Source organism: Hemiscyllium ocellatum, chromosome 47, assembly GCF_020745735.1.
Source record: "Hemiscyllium ocellatum isolate sHemOce1 chromosome 47, sHemOce1.pat.X.cur, whole genome shotgun sequence".
Lineage (NCBI taxonomy): Eukaryota > Metazoa > Chordata > Chondrichthyes > Orectolobiformes > Hemiscylliidae > Hemiscyllium > Hemiscyllium ocellatum.
In genome coordinates, this window is record NC_083447.1 from 21,567,626 (window position 1) to 21,590,005 (window position 22,380).

At 37.6% G+C, this 22,380-nt stretch overlaps 1 gene segment (V, D, J or C); it reads left to right on the forward strand.

Annotated features, from left to right (window-relative positions):
- LOC132836650 (M1-specific T cell receptor beta chain-like) lies at positions 1-20,592 on the forward strand. The segment is given in 6 exon segments: positions 1-82; positions 5,529-5,588; positions 15,742-16,083; positions 16,357-16,377; positions 17,567-17,673; positions 19,918-20,592. Coding segments are annotated over 6 exon segments (639 nt in total).
- Positions 20,593-22,380: the final 1,788 nt, after the last annotated feature.

The window sequence follows — 22,380 nt, forward strand, 5'->3', positions numbered from 1 at the left end:
ATGGGGTTTTGCTACAGCTTGGTACCGCTGTGCTTTAACAGCGAAGCTTACTTTGGAGATGGGACGAAGTTGGTCGTTTTCGGTAAGTGATTACATTCTCAGCGCTACAGAAAGTTGTTTCAATTCATGTCTTAATGCAGAGTTTGGTTGAGGGGGTTGAAATGCAGGAAGTTGGTAAATAATTACGGCTTTTATAGTGGAAGACTTGACAAGTCACTGGACTGGTGGAAAAGAGCTTGAGAGAAAGCATAACTGAAGGTCCTTGGAAGAAAACTGAACATCCTCAAAATAAACAGAAATAGAAATAACATTATTGCAAACAGAATTGTTGAAGTTGGCCTCTGAGAGTAGAACAAGAGCGCAAAGCAATACTGTACAATGAAAAAGTATCAGATTCAATTGGTCTTTATGTAGTTCCAGGAATATAATATTAAAGTCATAGAGTCAAACAGCATGGAAACATACCCTTCCGTCCAAGTGGCCCATGCCTTTCAGATTTCCTAAACTGAACTAGTTCTATTTGCCTACATTTAGCTCATATCCCTCTAAACATTTCCTAACCATGTACCTGTCTGAACGTCTTTTACATGTTCAAATTGTATTCATCTGTAACACTGTAGCGACATTGGCTGAATTTATAAACATAATAAAGATTAACTATGACCGCATCTGAACTGGGAGGTGTTGGCCGAGCGGACTGTTAATCCAGAAACCCAGGTAATGTTCTGGGGACTTGACTTCGAATCCCACTATGGCAGATGGCAGAATACCGAAATTAATCAAACTCTAGTATTAGAAGTTTCATGATGACCATGAATTAATTGTCAGGCAAAGTCCAGTTGGATCATTAGTGTCCTTTACAGAAGGAAACTGCCATCCATACCAAGTTTGGCTTACATGTGACACCAAGCACTTGCACTCGGGGCAATTAGTGATGGACAATAAATACTGATCTAGCTGGTGACACCCTACGTCCGAGATGCATTAAAAAAAACTCAACAGTGTGAGCTCACTTTGCGGAAAGTAGTAGGGTGAGACGTGACCTGACTGAACTTTTTTCAGATGATGAAAGGAGTTTATTTGAATCATAGAATCCCTACAGTGTGGAAATAGGCAATTTGGCCCAACAAATCTACACCGACCCTCCGAACATTCACTCACTAGGACCTATTCAAAACAGCTTAAATAGAAAAGTACTTTGATTGCAATTGAGACCATGTTCAGAGGCTATAAATATAAAATAATTGGTAATAAAACCAATCGGGGAATTCAGGAGAAAGTTCACCAAAGACTTGGAATAAATGTTAAGAATTGTTATCATATCAAATGATTGAAAGTAATTACAGTTGATGCATTTAAGATGCAACACACTTGCGGGAAAAAGGCATAGAGAGATATTGTGATGAAATAGGATAGGGAGAGTTGCGGGAGACATTGGCATGAACCTGGACGATAGAGTGGTCTGTTTCTGTTATGGAGATTTTTATTATTCTATGCATTTCCTATTGATCTAACAGTTTTTAATAGATTAGTAGATAACAGAAAATAATGTTTTCAGATTATAATCCTATTGAGAGACGTGAAATATCAACTAAAATTCTAGGATAGATTTGCAGTGACCTGTCAACATTTACTAACATTTACTAGCTTGACATCAGAGCTAAAATTGAGAAAGGTTTGTATACAGTTCTTAGTGACTGATATCAGAGGTGACTGACTGGTTTGACTGATGTGTGTAAGATAATATAAAAGTTAATCCATCAGCTATTTAGACGGTTGGCATAGTTCATAGTAAAGCATGGAATGATATTTGCATAGTGAAGAGTAACTTTAACATTAAAGTCCGACTGTCCAATACTGATGTCAGGAAATTCATGACTTTTGAAGGGTGTTAAAATTTGGGTGCCTTCCCTCAAGGAAACTACTGAAGCTGGGGAGTCAATTGTAACTTCTTCAGCTGAGATTGGTAGATTTTGTTTTTTGCCAGCAAGAATATTAAAAGATATCGAAGTAAGCGAATGATATAACTAGTTGAAGGTCAAAACAACTCCAAGGGCTGTGGAGTCTATCTTCCAGTTCCTATGTTGCTTTGTTTGTTGGGCTAAAGTTTCCATATTTCCACCTGTATCCTTATTCTGAAGAGATTGTGTTAGAGAGAGGTGAAATGTTTTAATAGACACATCTAGCTTTCTATTTTGTTGACATTTGCTACCTTGGACGTGAGATTAAGTTGATTGTTTTCAATAAGTTTGTGAGTGCGCAAATGTCTAAATATCCATTAGTCCTTTTATCCTCTATCTATCTGTACTGGCCTGGCCTGCAAATGTCACCTTTTGCTTCCTTTTTATGCATGCCTTGAAATCTGTATAATCATTTGCATTTCTGTGCATCTGTCTACTTATGTTGCAATTTGATGCCAAGATTTAGTGCAGTGTGGTTGGGAATGCTCAGCCTGTGCATTTCGGAAAAGGGGCATTCTTAACAGTTTTGGGTGAGTTGGATTATTTTTATGATGGAATCAAGGAGGTTCAACTTGAGTGCAGAGTTTAATTAAAAGTTATGAAGATTTCTGAGAAAACTATTCTAGTATGAGCAGGGCTAACATGTCGAGAGGTGGATAGATGGTATTGAGAATATTTGCAGTCAAATTCAAGAAGACTAAAGTCAAATAGTAATGGAAGATGCAGTTCAAACTAGTAGGACACTCGAATTTTTGTTTTGTGACATGATGATATAGGAGCAGGAAGTACACAATTATCGCATTTTGGTGATGGCAATAAGTTAACAGTAAGTTAATGCTTTTTTGGACTCAAGCAGCTTTGAAACAGGAGAAACAATTTGCTCTCCTCAGTTTGAAGAAAGGAAGGAGAACTGGAAATTAGGAACACAAATTGAATTGAACTGAATTAAATTAAACTGAATTGAATTTATTGTCACGTGTACCAAGGCCAGTGAAAAGCTTTGTCTTGCGAGCAAAACAGAGAGATCACATAGTTAAAGACCATAGATAAGTAAATAATATGTAAACAGCAGCAAAAACAAAAACAAAGATATAGGTGAAAGTTAAGAGTTTGTGAGTCCATTTAGTATTCCAACAACAATAGACAATAGACAATAGGTGCAGGGGTAGGCCATTCTGTCCATCAAGCCTGCACCACCATTCAATATGATCATGACTGATCATCCTTAATCAGTATCCTGTTTCTGCTTTATCTCCATAACCCTTGATTCCACAATCATTGAGAGCTCTATCCAACACTTTCTTTAATGAATCCAGAGACTGGGCCTCCACTGCCCTCTGGGGCAGAGCATTGCACACAGCCACCACTCTCTGGGTGAAGAAGATTCTCCTCATCTCTGTCCTAAATGGTCTACCTCGTATTTTTAAGCTGTGACCTCTGGTTCAGCACTCACCCAAAGGAGAACAGTAGAATAGAAACTGTTTTGAAACTGGCTGGTGCATGTGTTCAGGCTTCTGTACCTTCTCCCCAATGGTAGAGGTTGTTGAAAGCATTGCCAGGGTGAGATGGATCTTTGATGGCGGTCTTTCCTTACAGCAGGCCCAGTAGATGGATTATATAGATGGGAGGTTGGTCTTTGTGATTATCTGGATCAGTTCACCACTTTCTGTAACCATCTCCAATCTTGAATGGTGCAGTTGCCATATCAGGTCGTGATACATCCAGACAGAATGCTCTCAATGGTGCACCCATAACATTTGGCAAGGTTATTTGCCGTCATGCCAAATTTTCTCAGCTGCTTGAAGAGGAAGAGACGTTGCTGGGCCTTTGTAACCAGTGCATCCACATGACGAGTCCAAGAAAGTTTGTTGTTGATGACCATTCCCAGGAACTTGACAGTCTCCACGCGTTCCACCTCTGTGCTGTTAATGTGTAGGGGGACATGAGTAACAAATAATTGCTACATTAAAGAAGCAGCAAACAAAACAACTAAATATTGGGGTTTGTCTAGGTGGTGGTGCATGAAGACCCATAAGGATAGCCTGAAATGCAAAGAGACAGATATAAAGAAAAATGGAGACCATGAAAGAATGAATGAATGCAATGCAATCATCAATCGACCAAATGAGCTTATTTAGATGTGTCTGGAGAATTAAGGGTTCAGAATGTGTTGATACAGCAATATAAAATTGTGTCAAGAAACTGCGACTGTACATTTCTCAGCAGGGTAAAGACTGTATTTAAGGTTGGTGATGCTAATACATAAAAATAATGCTAACCATAGCTGGAATGAAGTTCCCAAATCTTTCTGAAATTTCCAATATTCCTTACAAAGGAATCAGTGACTAGGTGGAAATTGATAGTGATAACTACCAAGTATACAAGATTTTGAAATGATTACTTAGTACATAATTTTACAAGATCAAATCAAGGTGGGATTGTGATAGAGGGGCATTGGTGTTAATGAATACTCAAAATATTTGGAAGGAAGCGTTGAGGGTGCAGAAAGTACTCATTAAAAATTTAAGAGGAGATAAGAAAATAGGTTTTGATCAACTTTTAGGAGTCAGTTGTTGAGTCTCTGTTAAAGAAATGTGTTTGCTTTTGAACAAAACACGGTAGGTTCTTTTTCAAGCCTTGGATATGGAGCAGTAATTATTTACTAGAATGGCTCCAGACGTGGGACAGCTGTGGGAACCTGACATTTTCTATGATTCTCTACAGGTCAGTAAAGAACAATTAGGGATTTCATCAACATTTTCAAAATTAATTAACATCTTGTGTTGTGTAAACAATCATAAAGCTCACATTGGCAGAATGATTGGTGACCAATGTTATTGATTTTGAGGTAATTGATATGAAGTAATTGATATAAAAGATGAGGTAGAGTGATTTCTCATAGAGGATTTGATATGGAATGTGTTTTGCTGGAAGCTTGTTGAATGGAAACAGGGTAAACATTTTTATTGAAAAAATATTTATGAGGCTATGAGAAAGCAGAAAAGTGAGTGAAATTAAATGAATAGCTCTTTCGAAGTTTTACTGACTTCGAAAGAGCTTTATAATTTGCTTTATAATTATGGCACTTTTAGCGTGGCATTGGACATAAAATAAATTAAGGAGATGAAATAAGGAATCAGTTAAGTAAACATTGGCCAATTGCAAGACTGCTTTAAAAAAGTTTTCTGACAAGGGTCTCACATTGTGTTCTGGAACTCAATATTATTTCGGAAGAGGCACTAAATTGACTGTAATCGGTGAGTCTAGAAATGTTAGGTTAACTTGGAAAATATATGTTGTTAAACTTGCTAGTAAAGAGGTCTAAGATATCGGTTCAATTGCTGAAATGCCTTTTGTATTCAATGCATTTAGGGGATAGATGGGACCTAAAAGACAGAGAGGGGTCATCATTGATTGAAGAATTGTATGAAAGGAAAACTATTTTAAAGAAAGCTTTTTATTATTCCACGTTATGGCTTCTTATAGATAGCAAAAGGTTACTTGTATTATGAATTAAAATTTCCCGAATGCTTTAGAAGGTGGAATAGTTTTGTAACCATGTTGAAGCACTGTGCTCTGGAAGCTATAATTATTTCTTTGGTGAAGGGACTAAACTGACCGTTTTTGGTGAGTTGCATGTTAAAATATACGGTTAAAATTTTCATCTTTAAAATAAATAAATGAATTGAAAGTTAGGTATTCTGCCATTTTTCTAAGACAAACATTTCTGGTGGGAAATATCAATTTCAAAATTCATTTAGAATATGAATATGTGAATTTGTTGAGAAATATAGAAGGAATATTTTTGATTGTTTGCCTGTTGTCAGAACCTCTGGAAAGGCTAACATTTATCACCCAGAACTAATTGCCCTTGAAAAGTTAGTAGCGAGCTGCCTTGCTGAACTCCTGGAGTCCATTATTTTGGAGATATCAGGAGCCTTGTTAAAAAGAATGTTCCAAGATTATTGTCCACTTCCACAAAGATGGATTAAAGATCTTGTGGATTATTCATTCTAAAAATTGATATACCAATAAATAATCGAAATGCAATATTCCAGATGCACATCATCCTAATTTTAAAAAAAAATTCTCACTGATTCAAACTGTCATTCTACTTCTATGTCCTCTCTGTATCTGCTTTCATTTCCAATACTTTTTTTTCATCTCAGGCATTCCCTGTTGCAGAAAGTTTGACATTCCGACAACTGAGTTATGATTTCCTCCAGAATTCCTGAAGTTGAACTACAATACAATTTTGCAATCTCCATCATTCCCTCATCCCCCAGTTCTGCAGAACTCCACCATTTCTGTGTCTCTTCAGGTCGAGTTTAGATTAGATTTCCTAAAGTTATGGAAATAGGCCCTTCATCCATACTGACCTTCCAGAGAGTAGCCCACCTGAACTCATTCCCCTACCCTACATTTGCCCCTGATTAAGGGACCTAGCACTATGGGCAATTTAACATGGCCAATAGACCTGACCTGCACATCTTTGGATTGTGGGAGGAAACCCATGCAGACACGTGGAGAATGTGCAAACTCCACACCGACCGTCACCCGAGGTGGGAATCGATCCCAGGTTCCTGGTACTGCGAGGCAGCAGTGCTAACCACGGAGCCACCACTTAGCTGTATGCTTGACTGCTAAGCTACTAAATTCTAGAAATTAGCTCCAGATTTCAGCATCATATTCTGCTCTTAGTTTGACTAATTCTTAAAGTTTTTGATACAGTTAAGGGGTTGGATGATAACCGCTGGCTGTCAATACTGCTGCAAAGCATCACTTATTTATTGAAATTTTTTATCTTGTGTGAAATGCAAGGTGTGGTGTTGTAGTGTATTTTCTATCCATCGTCAAAGTTAAGTTTAAAAGGACGTGTGTCATTTGAGAATCCTTCTCAGAGGACAGCATTTTAAATAGTTGGCAGTTTTAACATTGTTCTGTAGCACTGTGCTCAAATAACTATGACTATACATTTGGCGATGGGACCAAATTAGTAGTTTCAGGTAGGTGAAGAATTCAAAACATTATTGTTTGTACGTTATCTCCAGTGGGTAGTGGCATAGGTTCAGCTAATCATTTGGCTCTTTGTTTAAAGCCAACTTTGGAATCCTGATTTGCTTTAAGAATAGCATTTCATCCTGCCTCAAGTGGAGATGACCTTCACTGTTGAGTCTATTCTCTGAAATGCCTACTGTTCACACTGAATATATTCAGTGCAAGATTCTTCCCTTTCTTGACTAATGCAGTGGGAGACAGACTCATATACAGTATCTTTTATTGATCAGGAGAATTTCACTGCGTTTATACATGGGTATCTTGCTGAATTGAAAAATCTCTTCACATGTGTCATTCATGAGGCAAAGCTTTCCTGGCAACTGTTAGTAGAAATGCACTGTTAATTACTGGAAGTGTCAACTAAGTAGGGTGTAGTAAGGATAAAGGTGACATTTGCGACCTCAGTGTGCAGTAGAGTCAAACATTGTCAAATAAAGGATAAAGAAAGCAAAGCATTGTGAGAGGGAGGCAGTGAATATGAGGAAAGTTCACAATAGAAAAAAACAAACAGTGAAAGAGAGAATGACTTAACTATAGTAAGAGAAAAATGAAAAGAAAGAAATGTATGAATGATTGAAGAATTGCTTTTTAAAGTGATCTCAGAACAGTTTACTGCCTGTAGGTTTGAGAAGTCAATGTTAAAACTGTTCAATATCTGCATGATAGAGATTGATTGGCACTGTATCCACAATATTATACTTGTATTTCCATTCCAAATTCTTTGTTTTATCTTTTTGCAGTGAGTGTGACATCAATGTTGTTATTTTCAATAATTCGATAGACCATCACTGAAATTTTGTAAATGTTCATTACACTCTAGTATTTGAATCAACCTATTGTTAGCCTTGCTCTAAGTTCCAAGTTATACGCAACTTCAACAGCAAGGAAATTCACTGAGATGTCTTATAGCATATAATGGTCTTTTTTGAGTTTGACTGACGGCCCAAATAATTCAAGAGACATTGAGACTAAAGGATGACACCTTAAAATTAGAGATAGAGTGGAGTGTTCTCAGAAATCATTTCTTCACATAAATTCTAATAGAACTTAGGAACTCCCTCATTAAATTGCAGTGGGTGCTAAGATTCAACTGAAACATTAATGCAGAGTAAAGTACTGTTTTAGATGCTTTCAATATCAGGGATATGGACCGAAGTTAGGAAATGGAAATGTGGTACAGATTGGTCATTGAATGGAGGAGAAGGTTGGGAAACTGAACGCCCTCAAAACAGTTGATTAGATGTTAGCAGTTATGCAATACAGTCGTAAAATTGTTTTGAAAACAGCAATGAAATATAATTTGAGGGACAAAAGGTTTGGATAGGTAAATGCAAATAAAAGTGTTCTTGCTTATATTATGGATCTTTATGTGCAAGATATAATATCAGAGTTTGCAGATGGCAGTCAACCAGGGCGAACTTTGAACTGTGTGGCAAATTTTGTGATTTCCAAAAGGTCAGTGACAAGATAGTGAAGTGGGCAGGTAATTGGCAAGTGAGATTCAATGTAGGGAGGTGTGAGGCAAAGCACTTTGGTCAGAAGAACACTGAAAGGCAATATAAATTAAGGATTTCAAATCTAAAGGGGGCTCAGGAGCACGAGCACTTTGGTGTAGATCTACACCGATTATTGAAAGCAGCTGGACACGTGGAGGGAACTGTACTTAAAACATGCAGTGTTCTTGGCTTTATTAATGGGTTCGAGAGAAAGACACTAATATTGAACTTGTACAAGGCACCTCAGTTTGTGTTTTATGTACTTTGCAAGCTCCACATTATAGGAAAAATGTGAATACATTGGGGAAAGTGCTGAAATAATTTCACAGTGCAGGAAGATTGGATGGGATGAAAGGCGTCCTTCTGCATTGTAACAATATTGTGGTTCAATGATATCCATGTTCCAAGAAATATTAACTAAACTTTTGAAGTTAATTTTCTGCTCTCAAATGTGTCTTTATAATTAGACAGTTGAGAAAAGGCCAGCTAACTCAAAGACATTGTAGTCAATCAAATAAAAGTGTTAATATGAATAAAAGAGTCAGATCGACTCTTATTATATAATCATCAAGAACCAGATGCTGTGTTTTGATATAGATCGAAATAATGCCCTGGATCAAAGTCAGTTCTCAACTTCAGACATCGTACAATTTTGACAGTATTGTGTTTGCAAATGTGAAGCAGTGGGAAATTGAGGACTGTAAGAATAAGCGAGTTGTATTGGTAGGGGATTTTAACTTTCCAAACATAAATTGGGATGGCCGGTGTTAAGAGCTTGGATGGGGATGATTTTTTAAAAATATGTTCAAAAAAGTTTTCTCAATCAATATATAGATGGTCTGACTAGAAAAGGGCAAAGCTGAACCTCCTCTTGGAAAATAAAGCAGAACAAAGGTGTCAGAGAGGGTCATATTTGGACCAGTGACCATAATTCTATTAGTTTTAAAACAGTTAGAGGAAAGGATAGGCCTGCTCTGCGAATTAAAGTTCAAAGCGTGGGCAAAGCCAATTTTGATGGTATTAGACAGGTCTTTGGAAAGTTGATTTGGGGAGTTTGTTTGCAGGTAAAGGGATATTTGACAAATGGGAGGCTTTCAAAAATAAGTAGCGAGAATTCAGGGGCAGCATATTCCTCCTCAGATGAACGGCAAGGCTGGCAGGAATAGTGAACACTGGATGACTAGAGATATTTAGGCTCTGGTTAAGAAAAAAGAGGAATATGTGTCAGGTACAGACAGCTGGGATTAAGTGAATTCCTTGAGCAGTAAACGGGGTATAGGAGCACACTTCAGAGAGAAATCAGAAGTCGCAAATAGCATATGAAATAGATTTAGTAAATAAGGTTAAGGAGAATCCAAAGTGATTCTGCAAATATTTTAAAGGCAAAAGAGCAATTAGAGAGAGATTAGAGCCCCTTAAATATGCTTGAGGCTAACTATGAGGACCATAGGAGATGGATGAGATGTTGATTATTGTACATCAGTACTTACTGTGGAGAAAGACATGGAAGCTAGGAAATGTTGGTAATAAATAAAGATGTCTTGAAAAGAGTCCACATCACAGAAGATGAAATCCTGGAGATCTTAAAACACATAAAGGTAGTTAAAGCCCTGGAACCTGATCAAGTGTATCCCAGGACATCCCAGGAAACTAAGGAAAAAATTGTGGGGCCCCTAGCAGAGATATTTGTATAATCGATAGCCATGGGTAAAGTGCTGGAAGACTGGAGGGTGGCTAATATAGTCCCGTTATTTAAAAAAGTTTAAAGGAAAAGCCAGACATGCACAAACAGGTGATGCCAGTGGTGGGTAAGCTTTTGGAGGAATTCTGATATACAGGACATTCATGCGTTTGGAAAGATGTGGACTGATTATGCATAGCTTGGATTTCAGCTTGGATTTCTGCGTGGAAAATCATGTCTCACAAACTTAATTGAGATTTTTTTGAAGAGATAACCAAAAGGATAGATGAAGGCAGAGCTGTAGTCTTCATCTACATGGACATTAGCAAGGTCTTCAGCATGGTTCCACATGACAGAGTGTTTGGTAATGTTAGATTAGATGGGATCCAGGAAGATCTAGCCAATTGCATATAAAATTACCTTCACAGTAGGAGACATGAGGGTTGTGGTAGAGGATTGTATTTCAGTCTGAAGGCCTATGACCAACAGTGTGGCATCAGAATCTACGCTGGGTCCACTGTTGCTTGTTGTTTATATAAATGATTTGGATGAGAATGTAGGAGGCATGATTAAGTAAATTTGCAGATTACACCAAAATTGATAGTATAGTAGACTGAGAAGAAGTTATCCATAAGTTCAGACGTATTTTGATCCAATCAGCTGAGGAATGGCAGATGGAGGTTGAAGTAGTTAGATGTGAAATGTTGCATTTTCTTAAGACAAGCCAGGGCAGGACTTACACAGTTCATGATGGAGCCCAGGGAAGTAGAAATTCATAGAAACTGTACCGTGTGGAAACAAACTATTAGGCCCAACAAGTCCACACCGACCCTCCAAAGACTATACCACCTAAACACATTTCCCCACCCCGTTACTCTATATTTCCCCTCACTGATGCACCTAACCAACACATCGCTAAACACTATGAGCAATTTAGCTTGGCCAAATCATCAAACCTGCACTATCTTTGGATTATGGGAGGAAACCGGAGCACCTAGAGAAAACCGGCAGACATGGGGAGAATGTGCAAACTCTACACAGAGAGTCACTTGAGGCTGGAATCAAACCTGGCCCTGAGCACTGTGAGGCAGCAGTGCTAACCACTGAGCCACTGTGCTGCCCAAAAGTGATTTAACATCATGTGTTGTTGAACAGACAAACGTAGGGGTGCAGGTACCTAATTCCTTGAAAGTGGCCTCACAGGTGGACAGGGTGTCGGTGAAGATGTTTGGCATGCTTGCCTTCACCAATCAGAGTATTGAATACAGGATTGGGACTTCATATTACGACTGTGCAAGACATTGGCAAGGCCACATGTGGAGTGCAGCATTTAATTTGATCACCCTGCTGTAAGAAAGGTATTAAACTGGAAAGGGTGCTGAAAAGATTTACAAGGATGTTAATGAAGCTGGAAGGTTTTAATTGGAAGGATAGGGTGGGAGTTTTCCCCCTTGGAACGTACAAAGTCAAAGGGTGACCTTACATGAGGGCTGTAGATAAGGTGAACAGCCAAGATCTTTTCCCTGGGTAGTGGAGTCCAAAAATAGAAGACATAGGTTTAAGGTGAAAGGAGAAAGATTTAAAAAGGACCTGAGGGGAAACATTTTCACACAGGTGGTGGTGCATATATAAATGAGCTGCCAGAGGAAATAGCAGAAGCTAGCACAATTACAGTGTATAAAAGATGTGTTAACACGTTCATAAACAGGAAAGGTTTAGAATGATTAGGGCCAAATGCTGGCAAGTGGGGATCCTGGATGGTATGGATCAATTGGGCTAAAGATTCTGTCTCTTTGCTACATAACACTATGACTCTTCTTATGTCAATCTGAAATATATATTTTTACTGAATAACAATAGGGTGAAGTTAAACAACAGATCACCTGGTTGAAATCACTGTTAGTCTGACAGGAGGAGTGACAGGAAGAAAATTATTAACACTCCATGATTAATTTAAATATAAAACACATGAATAAGAAAGTTAAGAACAGCTTTTGACTTGCTGTAGTCAGACTTATGAATGGAGTTCTTATTACATTAGAGTTGATCTTTCTCTGTACCTTCTCTGTAGCTTTAACACTATGTCCTGCATTCTGTTCAATTACCCTGATGTATTTATGTAAGATATGATTTATCTGGTCAAGATAAAATATAATACTTTTCATTGTATCTTGGTACATGTGACAATAATAAATCAAATCAAATCAAATTAATGCTGCAATTGAGTTGGTAACTGCTGTAACTCAAAACCAGTAATTTTTGAAAAGGAACCAACAAACTCAGTTCTTTCTTAATGAAACAGGGGAAGCAACATAAGGCCAGGAAGTAATCACTGATCACTTGAATCTGTTCCATCATTTCATTAAAGTACTGAATGTTAATAAGGATGAATGGGTTCTGGTATACATAGGATCTCCTTAGGGCTAAAAACATTGATGGGAAATAGAGCCGAAAGACTTGAATTACTTGGAGACACTGGGGAAGTTGAGACCATTTCCTTAGGCTGCTAAGTGAGAGATTTAATATAAGTGTTCAATGTCATGAAGTTTTCAAATACATGGAGGTTTGACAACCATAGAAACACATAATTTATGTGACCTTTAATTTTTCTGTATATATCCTACATTTGGAGCCTTTATGTTCAAATCTTTGTGACCTAAATACTGGAATTCCTTCCATAAACTTTTCCACACCTGTCTGTTGGGTCACTATATCAATTTATTAAAGTCTGTCTTCTCATTTATAAATATCATACAGTTTTCTTTAGTTGTTAAGACTTTAGTTATGTCCAGAATATCTTTGACCCAGTCTTAAGCGTTGTTCAACTTGCCCTGATGTTGATGGTCTTGTGAAATCTTTATTTCATCAACTGCACAAGATAAATAACAATGTATTTACCTTATGAAGCATGACTTATTCCTCTCCTTAGCATAATGGCAAATTCCTAGTGACCTCAATTTAGGTAAGGTGTTGTGGCAATGCAAAAGGTATAAGCTGGTTGCTGAATTAAGTCCAGTGTGGAGAGACTTTCATTTAACAAAAGCATGAAAGAAACTGGGATCATTCTCTTTAAAGCAGAGACAGTGAAGTGGAAATTGAACTTGTTGTTATAATTATAATAGACAATCTATAAAAGACAAGCAAAGTATACAGACAAGTAAGCAGTGACACTAACAAATATGATGGACACTATGGCATATGACAGCATTTGAATTCGATAATAACATAATATCAGAAGAACTCGGAGCAGGTGTATACAATTCTGTACTCGTCATGTAACATGATTCAGCCGATCTCATCTTGGCCTCACCTCAACTTTTCTGCCTGCACCCAATACCTTTTAACATGTTGCTACTTAAAAATCTGTCCCTTCCTTAAATTTATTTACTGTCCCTGTATTCATCTTACTCCATGATTGCAAATTCCACAGATTCATGATCCTACTAGAGAAGCAATTTTACCTCATCTCTATTTTAAATCTGCTATTCTGCAGCGTAAATACATGGCCTCTTATTTCAGATTGTCTCAGAAAGGGAAACAACTACTTTACATCTACTTTGTCATCTTCCCATTAATACTTCATGTAGCTCAATTAGATCTCATCTCATTCCTCTAAACTCTAGCTTGTATTGGCCTAAACTGCTCAATCTTGCCATTACTTTCTGGAAAATATGTAGTGAACCTTCTCTGAATTGCCTCCACTGAATTACAAACATCCTCAATTAAAGACCAAAACCCAAATTAAAAGCTAACCTTTTGACTACTACTGCTGCTTGTTGTAAAAGCCCTTTTGGTTCACTATTGCCCTTTAGGGAAAGAAAATTTGTCATCTTTACCCTGGTCTGGTCTACACTTGATTCCAGGCCCATAGCAATCTGGTAACTCTTAACTACTTCTGTGGCCCAGGCAGCGATTCTCACATCCCATTAAGATATTTCAAACAAATGTTAATTGCAGCTATTGAACAGAAATGCAAATCTGAGGGAGAAGATCCCAGTAAAAGAACAACTATTAGGAACAGACTCAAACTTTAGTTCTGGACTTTTCAAAATGGAAATGGCAGGACAAATGTTTGGAGACAAGACTTCAAATCCCATGACAGTATCTGAAAAATTTAAAGTCAAGTTAGTTGCAATTCTGGAATTAAATACTAGGCCCACTCAGCAATGTTGACCTTGAACATTAAGGATCATCCTCATAATGTATTTTGTTCAGTTCAGTCGTTTAGGGAAGTGCATCTGATATGTATACACTGTCTAAATTATTCTGACTGCAGACTAACCAAATGTGGTTGACTATCAGTTATCCTCTAAAATCGTTGGCAGTCAACCTCAATCATTTGAGAGCAATTTGCGCTGAGAAATATTATTGGTATTGTCAACAATGCTTGCATGCCAGAACAAATAAACAAAAAGTAAACTTCACAAAAGACATTATGAACATTTGACTGAATATCATTTGCAGGGCTTTTGAGGGGATAGCAGAGTGGTGATGAATTGAATATGTTACCAGAAATGAATTATATTCTTTATTTTCTTTTATTCTAATTCCATGTTCTAAGTTCATCTCTAATTACCTTTCAAAATGAATGTCTTGCTGGGTCATTTCAGATAATTCACTAAAGAAGGAAACACATTGTAATGGGTGTGAAATCTCATGTAGGCTTATTAGATAAATAGAGTTGAAAAATGTGGTGCTGGAAAAACACAGCAGACCAGACTGCATCCGAGGAGCAGGAGAATCGACGTTTTGGGCATAAGCCCTTCTTCAGGAATCCTGAAACGTCGATTCTCCTGCTCCTCGGATGCTGCCTGGCCTGCTGTGTTTTTCAACATTTTTCAACTCTGGTACTCCAGCATCTGCAGTCTTCACTTTCTCCTTATTAGATAAATATGATAGATATCTTTCTCGAGAACATGTTGCCTTCTGTTCCCACAGCAATCGATGATAGTTCCGTGATCATTACTTCTGTAATGAGATTTATGGTCTAGTGTTATTAGCTGAGCTCAAATTCCATCGAGGGCATTAGCCTGTTAGTCGACTCGCTACCACTATGCCACAGCTCACCAATTTGTCTAGTATCTTCCCTTATTGCTGTATCATTTCACGGCCGCACACATTATATTTAAGATCACATTTCAGATATTAGACAAGAGTTGAATTTGGAAGTGCCTTCATCAATGAAACATTGTGAGCAAGAGTCCAATAAATTAAGGTAAGTAAGATAGCATATTGGACCAGAATTCTGTTAAAAATTTCCAGATTAATAGGAAAATAACACTGGCAAGAGGCAGAAAGAATTAGATCAAGAAAAGATTCAGATTATCATTAATTATTTAACTTCAAATGCTTCCAGTTTCTGATGTGATTAGATCATTAATTGATAATAATTAACATGTGGTCAGCAAATAGTTAGCTTCAGTTGAAAGCGCCAAAGAACTTAATTATTCTGGGTACGATTGAAAGGCCCATTTCTTAAAATTCTCGTTAGATTTTCATTCTCATCAATGCTCTTTGCATTAATATTTATTTAATTCCCTCACAGAAGGTACTATTAAGGAACCCAGCATCACTATTTTTCAACCCTCTCCAGAAGAAGTTAATAAGAAGCAGAAGGTGACAGTGGTTTGCCTCATATCTAACTTCTATCCAGACAATGTCAAGATTACCTGGTTCATCGATAATGAGATTCAGCAGGCCAATGACGCAAGGATTCTGACTGATCCTAATTCCAGATCAGCGGATGGGGGCAAATCCTACAGCATCACCAGTCGGTTAAGATTGGAGGCTCGTGATTTCGTCCAGCCTAGAAATGTTTCATGCAAAGCGGATCACTATACTCCAGAAGAAGTGAAGACATGCCGTGCATATTTGAGCATCAGTATTGGTAGGTATTTGGGTAAAACTCATTAAAATGTTCTGTGAGTTGCAAAGAATTTATACAGTTCCAGACTTTCAATTAAAAATATTCAATTGATAATTCCAGAAAAATCTAGACTGGGTTGCAACTGTAATGACAAATATCAAAGTAAAGACTCAATTAAAAGACTTAACAGTTTGGTAAGGCTTTGTGACTTACACCTTTGATTATCTGTATCTACACAATTGATGCATAAAGTATTCTTATGCTAACGGCTTGTCTTTCTTTTTTTCTTTTCAGCAACCTGTGGTATTCGTAAAGGTGAGTCTCTGACTGTTTCTAACTGTGTCTGGACAACACACTAGAGAAAGGAGGGGAAGATTCTTTAAAAGATGCAAGGGAAATTTACCACAATAATTCTAGCAATGAGAGATTTCAGCTAATAAGTTAAAGGAGATGAGATTTTTCTCCTTGTAGGAGATTGTGGAGAGATTTGAAAGATTATTTCAGATTAGAGAAGGTAAATCAAGAAACTCTTTCTTTTCCCTGAGCTGATATCGGAAGAACTAGAGTAAGCTATGGGAAGTGAACTGTGTGGAAATTCATGATTCAGAACCATAGCAATGGCCTAGTAATGCAAAGGACCTTTGTGGGAGTAGCGATGAGCTATTATTTCAAAAGGAAATTGAAATATTTGAAGGAAATAAATGATCCGAAAAGCAGACTGGAATTGATTAGTTTCTCTACAGTGAACACATATATATGTGTTGAATGTCTCCTTTTGTGCCCTGAGATTTTAAATGATCATGGCATTTGTTTTGTTGATCTTGTTTAGTGGATGGGTATTGGCTTTGAAACTGCACAGAACTCAATGCTGCTTCAAGATCTTGCATTTCAAATTGATGTTTGATCCCAATTTTTAACATGTCAACATAAAAGAGACTCATCCAAATAGCAGATCTCCCTCTTAGTAAGAGTAAGAGTGTAGGCCTCAATGATGAAGCTCACTTCTCTGGAGAAAGGGCATGAACATATTATCTCGTTACTCAGAGGAATGAACACAAATCACGATGATTACTAATTTACACACTTCTGAGTTCCCAGTTCAGACATTGCTTTAAATTTTAGGGTGCAAAAGTTACTTTAATTCAAAGATGCCCAAAGAAAGTAGAATGTTTAAAATTAGATATGACATTTTCGAACAGACATTTTCTGATCAACTTGCTTCAGAGATGCTGGTACTCAGCCCTGAAGTCAATGGGACTTGAACCCAGGCATCTTGGTTAAGCATTAGAGACACTGTGGCCCAGGAACCCCCACCTTGTTTGTATGAACTTAATATATTCAGGTAGGCCCTAGCGATAATTCTCGTGTCAAAGCTAGATCTTTTATGTTCTTGAAAATTGACACTAACAGTAGGCTTCTGAAGTTCAAGTGTGTTATACTTTTAAATATATATGTTGTTCACTTTGAGAGAATCTAAATGTTGTTCACTATGATCATTTCACAGAAGAAAGAATCCAAAGCATGGGAACAGCAAAATTGACGTACTTGATCCTGTTCTGCAAAAGCATCTTGTATGCAGTGTTCGTGTCATTTCTTGCTTGGAAAACTAAGGTTGGATTGGACTGTCTTGTGATCTTTGAAATATGTATGATAGATGTAAACTGTGCATTTGAAATAAGAATGAAAAAATGCATTCTACCCAGAGAATGGTGGTGTCTGAAATATACTGTTTATAAGGGAAATGGAAATGGATAACCTCACAATGTTTAAAAAATGCTTGAATGAGCACTTGCAATATTACTAGACTGAGGGGCGAGTGCTGGAAAGTGGGACTTATGTAGATTTAGTGTATCTTTGGCAGTACAGATTTGATAGGCTGAAGAGCCTCTTCTATACTGTATGATTCTATGATGTTTGCTAAACAGGTCTTTTTTTTGATTCATGTGATGTGGGTATTATTGAAAAGGATATTTATTGTGCAATCCCATTGCCTTGAACAAGCTGGTGGTGAGCTGCCTTTTTGAAATGCTGCAGTTCTTGTTTCTCCCTGATACCCAATGATTCAGTTTTGCCAATGCTTAATATTGCTATCTTCAGTCAATTGTTGCCTTAATGTCAAGGGCTGTCACTCTCATCTCACATGCAGATTCACCAGTTTACATTTGTATTTTATCCCATGCTATGGACTTTTCCAAATAAAATTCTATTCCACATTCATTCTAACTGCTCCTGATATCTCTGAAGTTATTGTGGAAACTCACCTACTCATTATTAGAATTATGAAAAAATAATAACAGAGAAAGAGATCATTTGGTCCATCTTGTCCTATCCAATGCGCATACACTACACTAACCTGCTTCGATTCCATTTAATCTAAACTTTCTAGTAACTTGATCCTCTTGCATTTGTCTACCTTTCAAATAAAGATATCTATGCTATCACCTCAGCAACTCTTCACAATTGCAGATGAAAATGAAAAGCAGAAACAGAATTTATTTTGACCTATCAACCTCATTTTTCCATTTAATTCAATAAATGGTTAATTCTGCCCAATCCTTAAATCTTTCATTCTGTTAATCCCTGCTTTAATTTAATCTGTTGGGGTACATGCTCAGTCACCTTGTGAGAGTTGCATTTGTTTTTGAGGTTAGCTCACATTCTTCTAAATTCCATGGAATATAATGCTTTTCTACTAATTCTCTCACCTTTGGCCCATCCTTTCATCTTGGGACACAATTATTTTGCATGCCTTTCTAAGTCAGGTTTATCCTTGAATTTGAATACTGATCAGGGAGGAAGTAAACAGGTAGGTATTGCACCTTCTGCATTTGCAGGGGAAGGTGCTGTGGGGGGCATTTGGAGTGAGGGATGAGTGGACCAGGATGTCCTGAAAGGTTGAAGGCTGAAAAGAGAGGGGAGGGGAATATGTGTTAGGTGGTGGCATCCAACAGGAGATTCTGGAAATGGCAGCTAATGATCCTCTGGATGTGGATGCTGGTGCGATGGTAGGTAAGGCAAGGAGGACCTATTGCTGTTGTGTGATAAAAGAGAGGAGGTGAGAGCTGATATCCGAGAGATAGGTCCGACCCGGCTAAGGGCTCTGTTAACTATAGCACGAGTGAATGCTTGGTTGGAGGGTTTTTTTTTAAAGATCAGATTACTTACAGTGTGGAAACAGGCCCTTCGGCCCAACAAGTCCACACCAACCCGCCAAAGCGCAACCCACCCAGACCCATTCCCCTACACCTAATTTAGCATGGCCAATTCACCTAACCTGCATATGTTTCTTTTGGGAGGAAACCGGAACACCTGAAGGAAACCCATGCAGGCACAGGGAGAATGTGCAAACTCCACACAGAGATTTGCCTGACACAGGAATTGAACCTGGGTCTCAGGTGCTGTGAGGCAGCAGTGCTAACCACTGTGCCACCATGCCGTACCAAGTGCTTTGCGCAACTTCATGGTATAGTTTGTCTTCCACCTTCTTGGCCAATCTCCTAACCTACATAAAACCTTGTCTCCCAAAATGCATTCCCCTCAAAGATGACCAAGATTTGCATTAGCAGGCAGCAGTGAGAATATGAGAGATATTTTACTATTGGAGAAGTGTTATGATTAGACAGCACTGCTTAAAAGGAAGGTTAATAGAAGGAGATTCAGTTATAATTTTCCAATGAGAGCAGAAGAACTCCTTTGAGCAGGGACAGAACTTGGAAAGTGGGGAATGAACAGGATAACAGGATAGCTCATTCAAAGTACTAGAAGGGATACAACGGGCAAGATATCTTCATTAAATATTCTGTCATTATATGATCCTCCTGATGGTAATACGTCTGTTTTCTTATTTGGCAATAGATCTCTTCCAGCAAGCGGTTTGACTGATCATCATAAAGCACCGAACTTAATAAATGGATAATAGCCGAACACATGAAAGAGGGAGAAGAGACAAAGCAAGTGAATTGTGAATATCGATGGTTAACTTTATCCAGTCCATTCCTGCTGCAATCCTGAAACTTTGATCTTTTCCCGGACTCTCCAACAGTGTTGCTTGAGACTATCAAATTAAATTTATGCCTTGACTTGCCTTTTCAACAGAAATAATTATTTCATAGTCTAATTTCTTTAAGTGTCTGTGCTTTGAATAGATTAAATTTTAAGGGTGCACCATTCCCATTCCAGTCTGTCATTCATTATCAAACGCTAGCCATTTAAAAAAAAAGACCTTTAAGTAGAATTAGGGAGATTAAAATGCAAGAGGAGGATATTCAATGAATCATGCATGTGCCTGTTCTTTCAATGTCAACCATGAGTTCCAATAATTACAAGGCCAACAGTATCAGTTTCTCTAATCCATCCATGCAAGTGAATTTCTGCATGCGAAATTGCATTTTCATAAAGCAATGCATATTATGAAGTAGTGTAATGCCTTTTGCAACTGTCAATGCTAATCACCTCATAGATTGCAATGAAAACGGAAATTAGAATCATGCATCATTTGTAACAGTGTTCAGTAGGTAAAGTATAGTCAAGTAATGTGTAATTTTGTACATATTGCTGTTTGTTAATTGTTTAAGAAATAAAAAGAACATTTTAAAAAAAATAATTGAACTTCTCTTCATTATTATTTGAATTTTGTCCCACGTCCTCTGCATTACAATTCCTAGGTATCTTACAATATGTATTTTGTTGAATGCTGTCGATGAAAGTATCAAAGGATAACACATGGAAAATGATGTACAGGGAAGTTACCTTCATTATCCTTCAAAAGGAAGAGATGGAATGGTGGCGTTATCATTAGAATATTAATCTAGGGACCCAGATAATTTTCTGGAAACCTGGGTTGTAAGTCTACTATGGCAGAAGGAGAATTCTTTAAAAAAAGGTCTAAAATTGGGAGTCTAATGACAACTGTGATAAGCAGTTTGATAGCTTGAAAAGCAATGATGGAATGCTTAGAGTCAGCACAATTATGAATGGAAAATCATGTTTGACATATTATTTCGTTTTTGTGAGGATAATTAATAGAGTTGAAAAGGGTGAGCAAGAGCTTGAGGTCCACAAAACTTCCCACATAAGATATTAGATTTACATTAGTGTGGAAAATTAGGGCATATATGGGATTGGGGATAGCGTGCTGACCTAGATTTAAAAACTGATTGACAGACAGGAGTAGAAATAAACAGATCTTTTCCAGAGTGACAGGCACTGACTAGCAGAGTTTCTTAGTGAACAGTGCTCAACCCCAGCTATTTGCAATATATACTAATAATTTAGATAAGAAACTAAAAAGATTGCAGACAGAGCCAAACTTGGTGGAGGATGTACTATAATGAGGAGGCAGAGATGTTTCAGTGCGATTTTGATAAGTTGAGTGAATGGGCAAATGCAGTGTGCTTGAAGTATAATGTGAATAAGTGTGAGGTTATCCACTTTGGCAGCAAAAATAAAAATTATAAAAATAACAATAAGATTATTACCCAAAGAATGACAGATTAGGGTGGTATAGGAAGGATAATATTAAACTGGAAATCATTCAGAAAAGATTTGCCAGGATGTTGCTGGGAATGGAGGGATTGAATTAGAAGGACACCCTGGATAGGCTGGGGCATTTTTCACTAGAGCATAGGACGTTGAGAGATGACCTGATAGAGGTTTATAAAATCATGAGGGGCATATATAAGGTGAATAAAAACCTCGGGTGGGTGAGTTCAAAACTAGGGGGCATGCTTTTAAGGTAAGAAGAGAAAGACTTGAAAGGGACCTGAGCGACACTTCTTGACACAGAGTGTGTCAAAGGTAGAATGAACTGCCAGTTGAAGTGCTAGATGCGGTTAAGTTACAACATTTAAAGACATTTGGGTATGTACATGAATAGGAAAGGTTTAGGGATATGGGCCAAATGCAAGCAAGTAAAACTAGTTTGGTTTTGGAAACTTGATAGGCATATATGAGTTGGACTAAAGAGTTTCTTTCTTTGCAGTATGATTCTATGACTCTAGGTGCAATGATAACTAGATAACCTTGTACACCAGTCACTGAAAGTAAGCTTGCAGGTGCCAGCAGGCATATGAAGAAAGCAAATATATATTGGCCATTATAGCAAGAGGATTTGAGTACAAGTGCAAGATGCCTTACTACAACTTTACAGGTAAAAAATATATCAGAGGTCTTAGTTGCAGTTTTGGACTCCTTATTTAAAGTAGGGTGTTCTAGCTATGGAGTGATTGTCCTAAAGGTTTAGTAGACTCATTCTATGGTTGGCAGGATTGGTGTATGAAGATGGAGTGGATCGATTATGACTATATGTAGTTGAGTTTT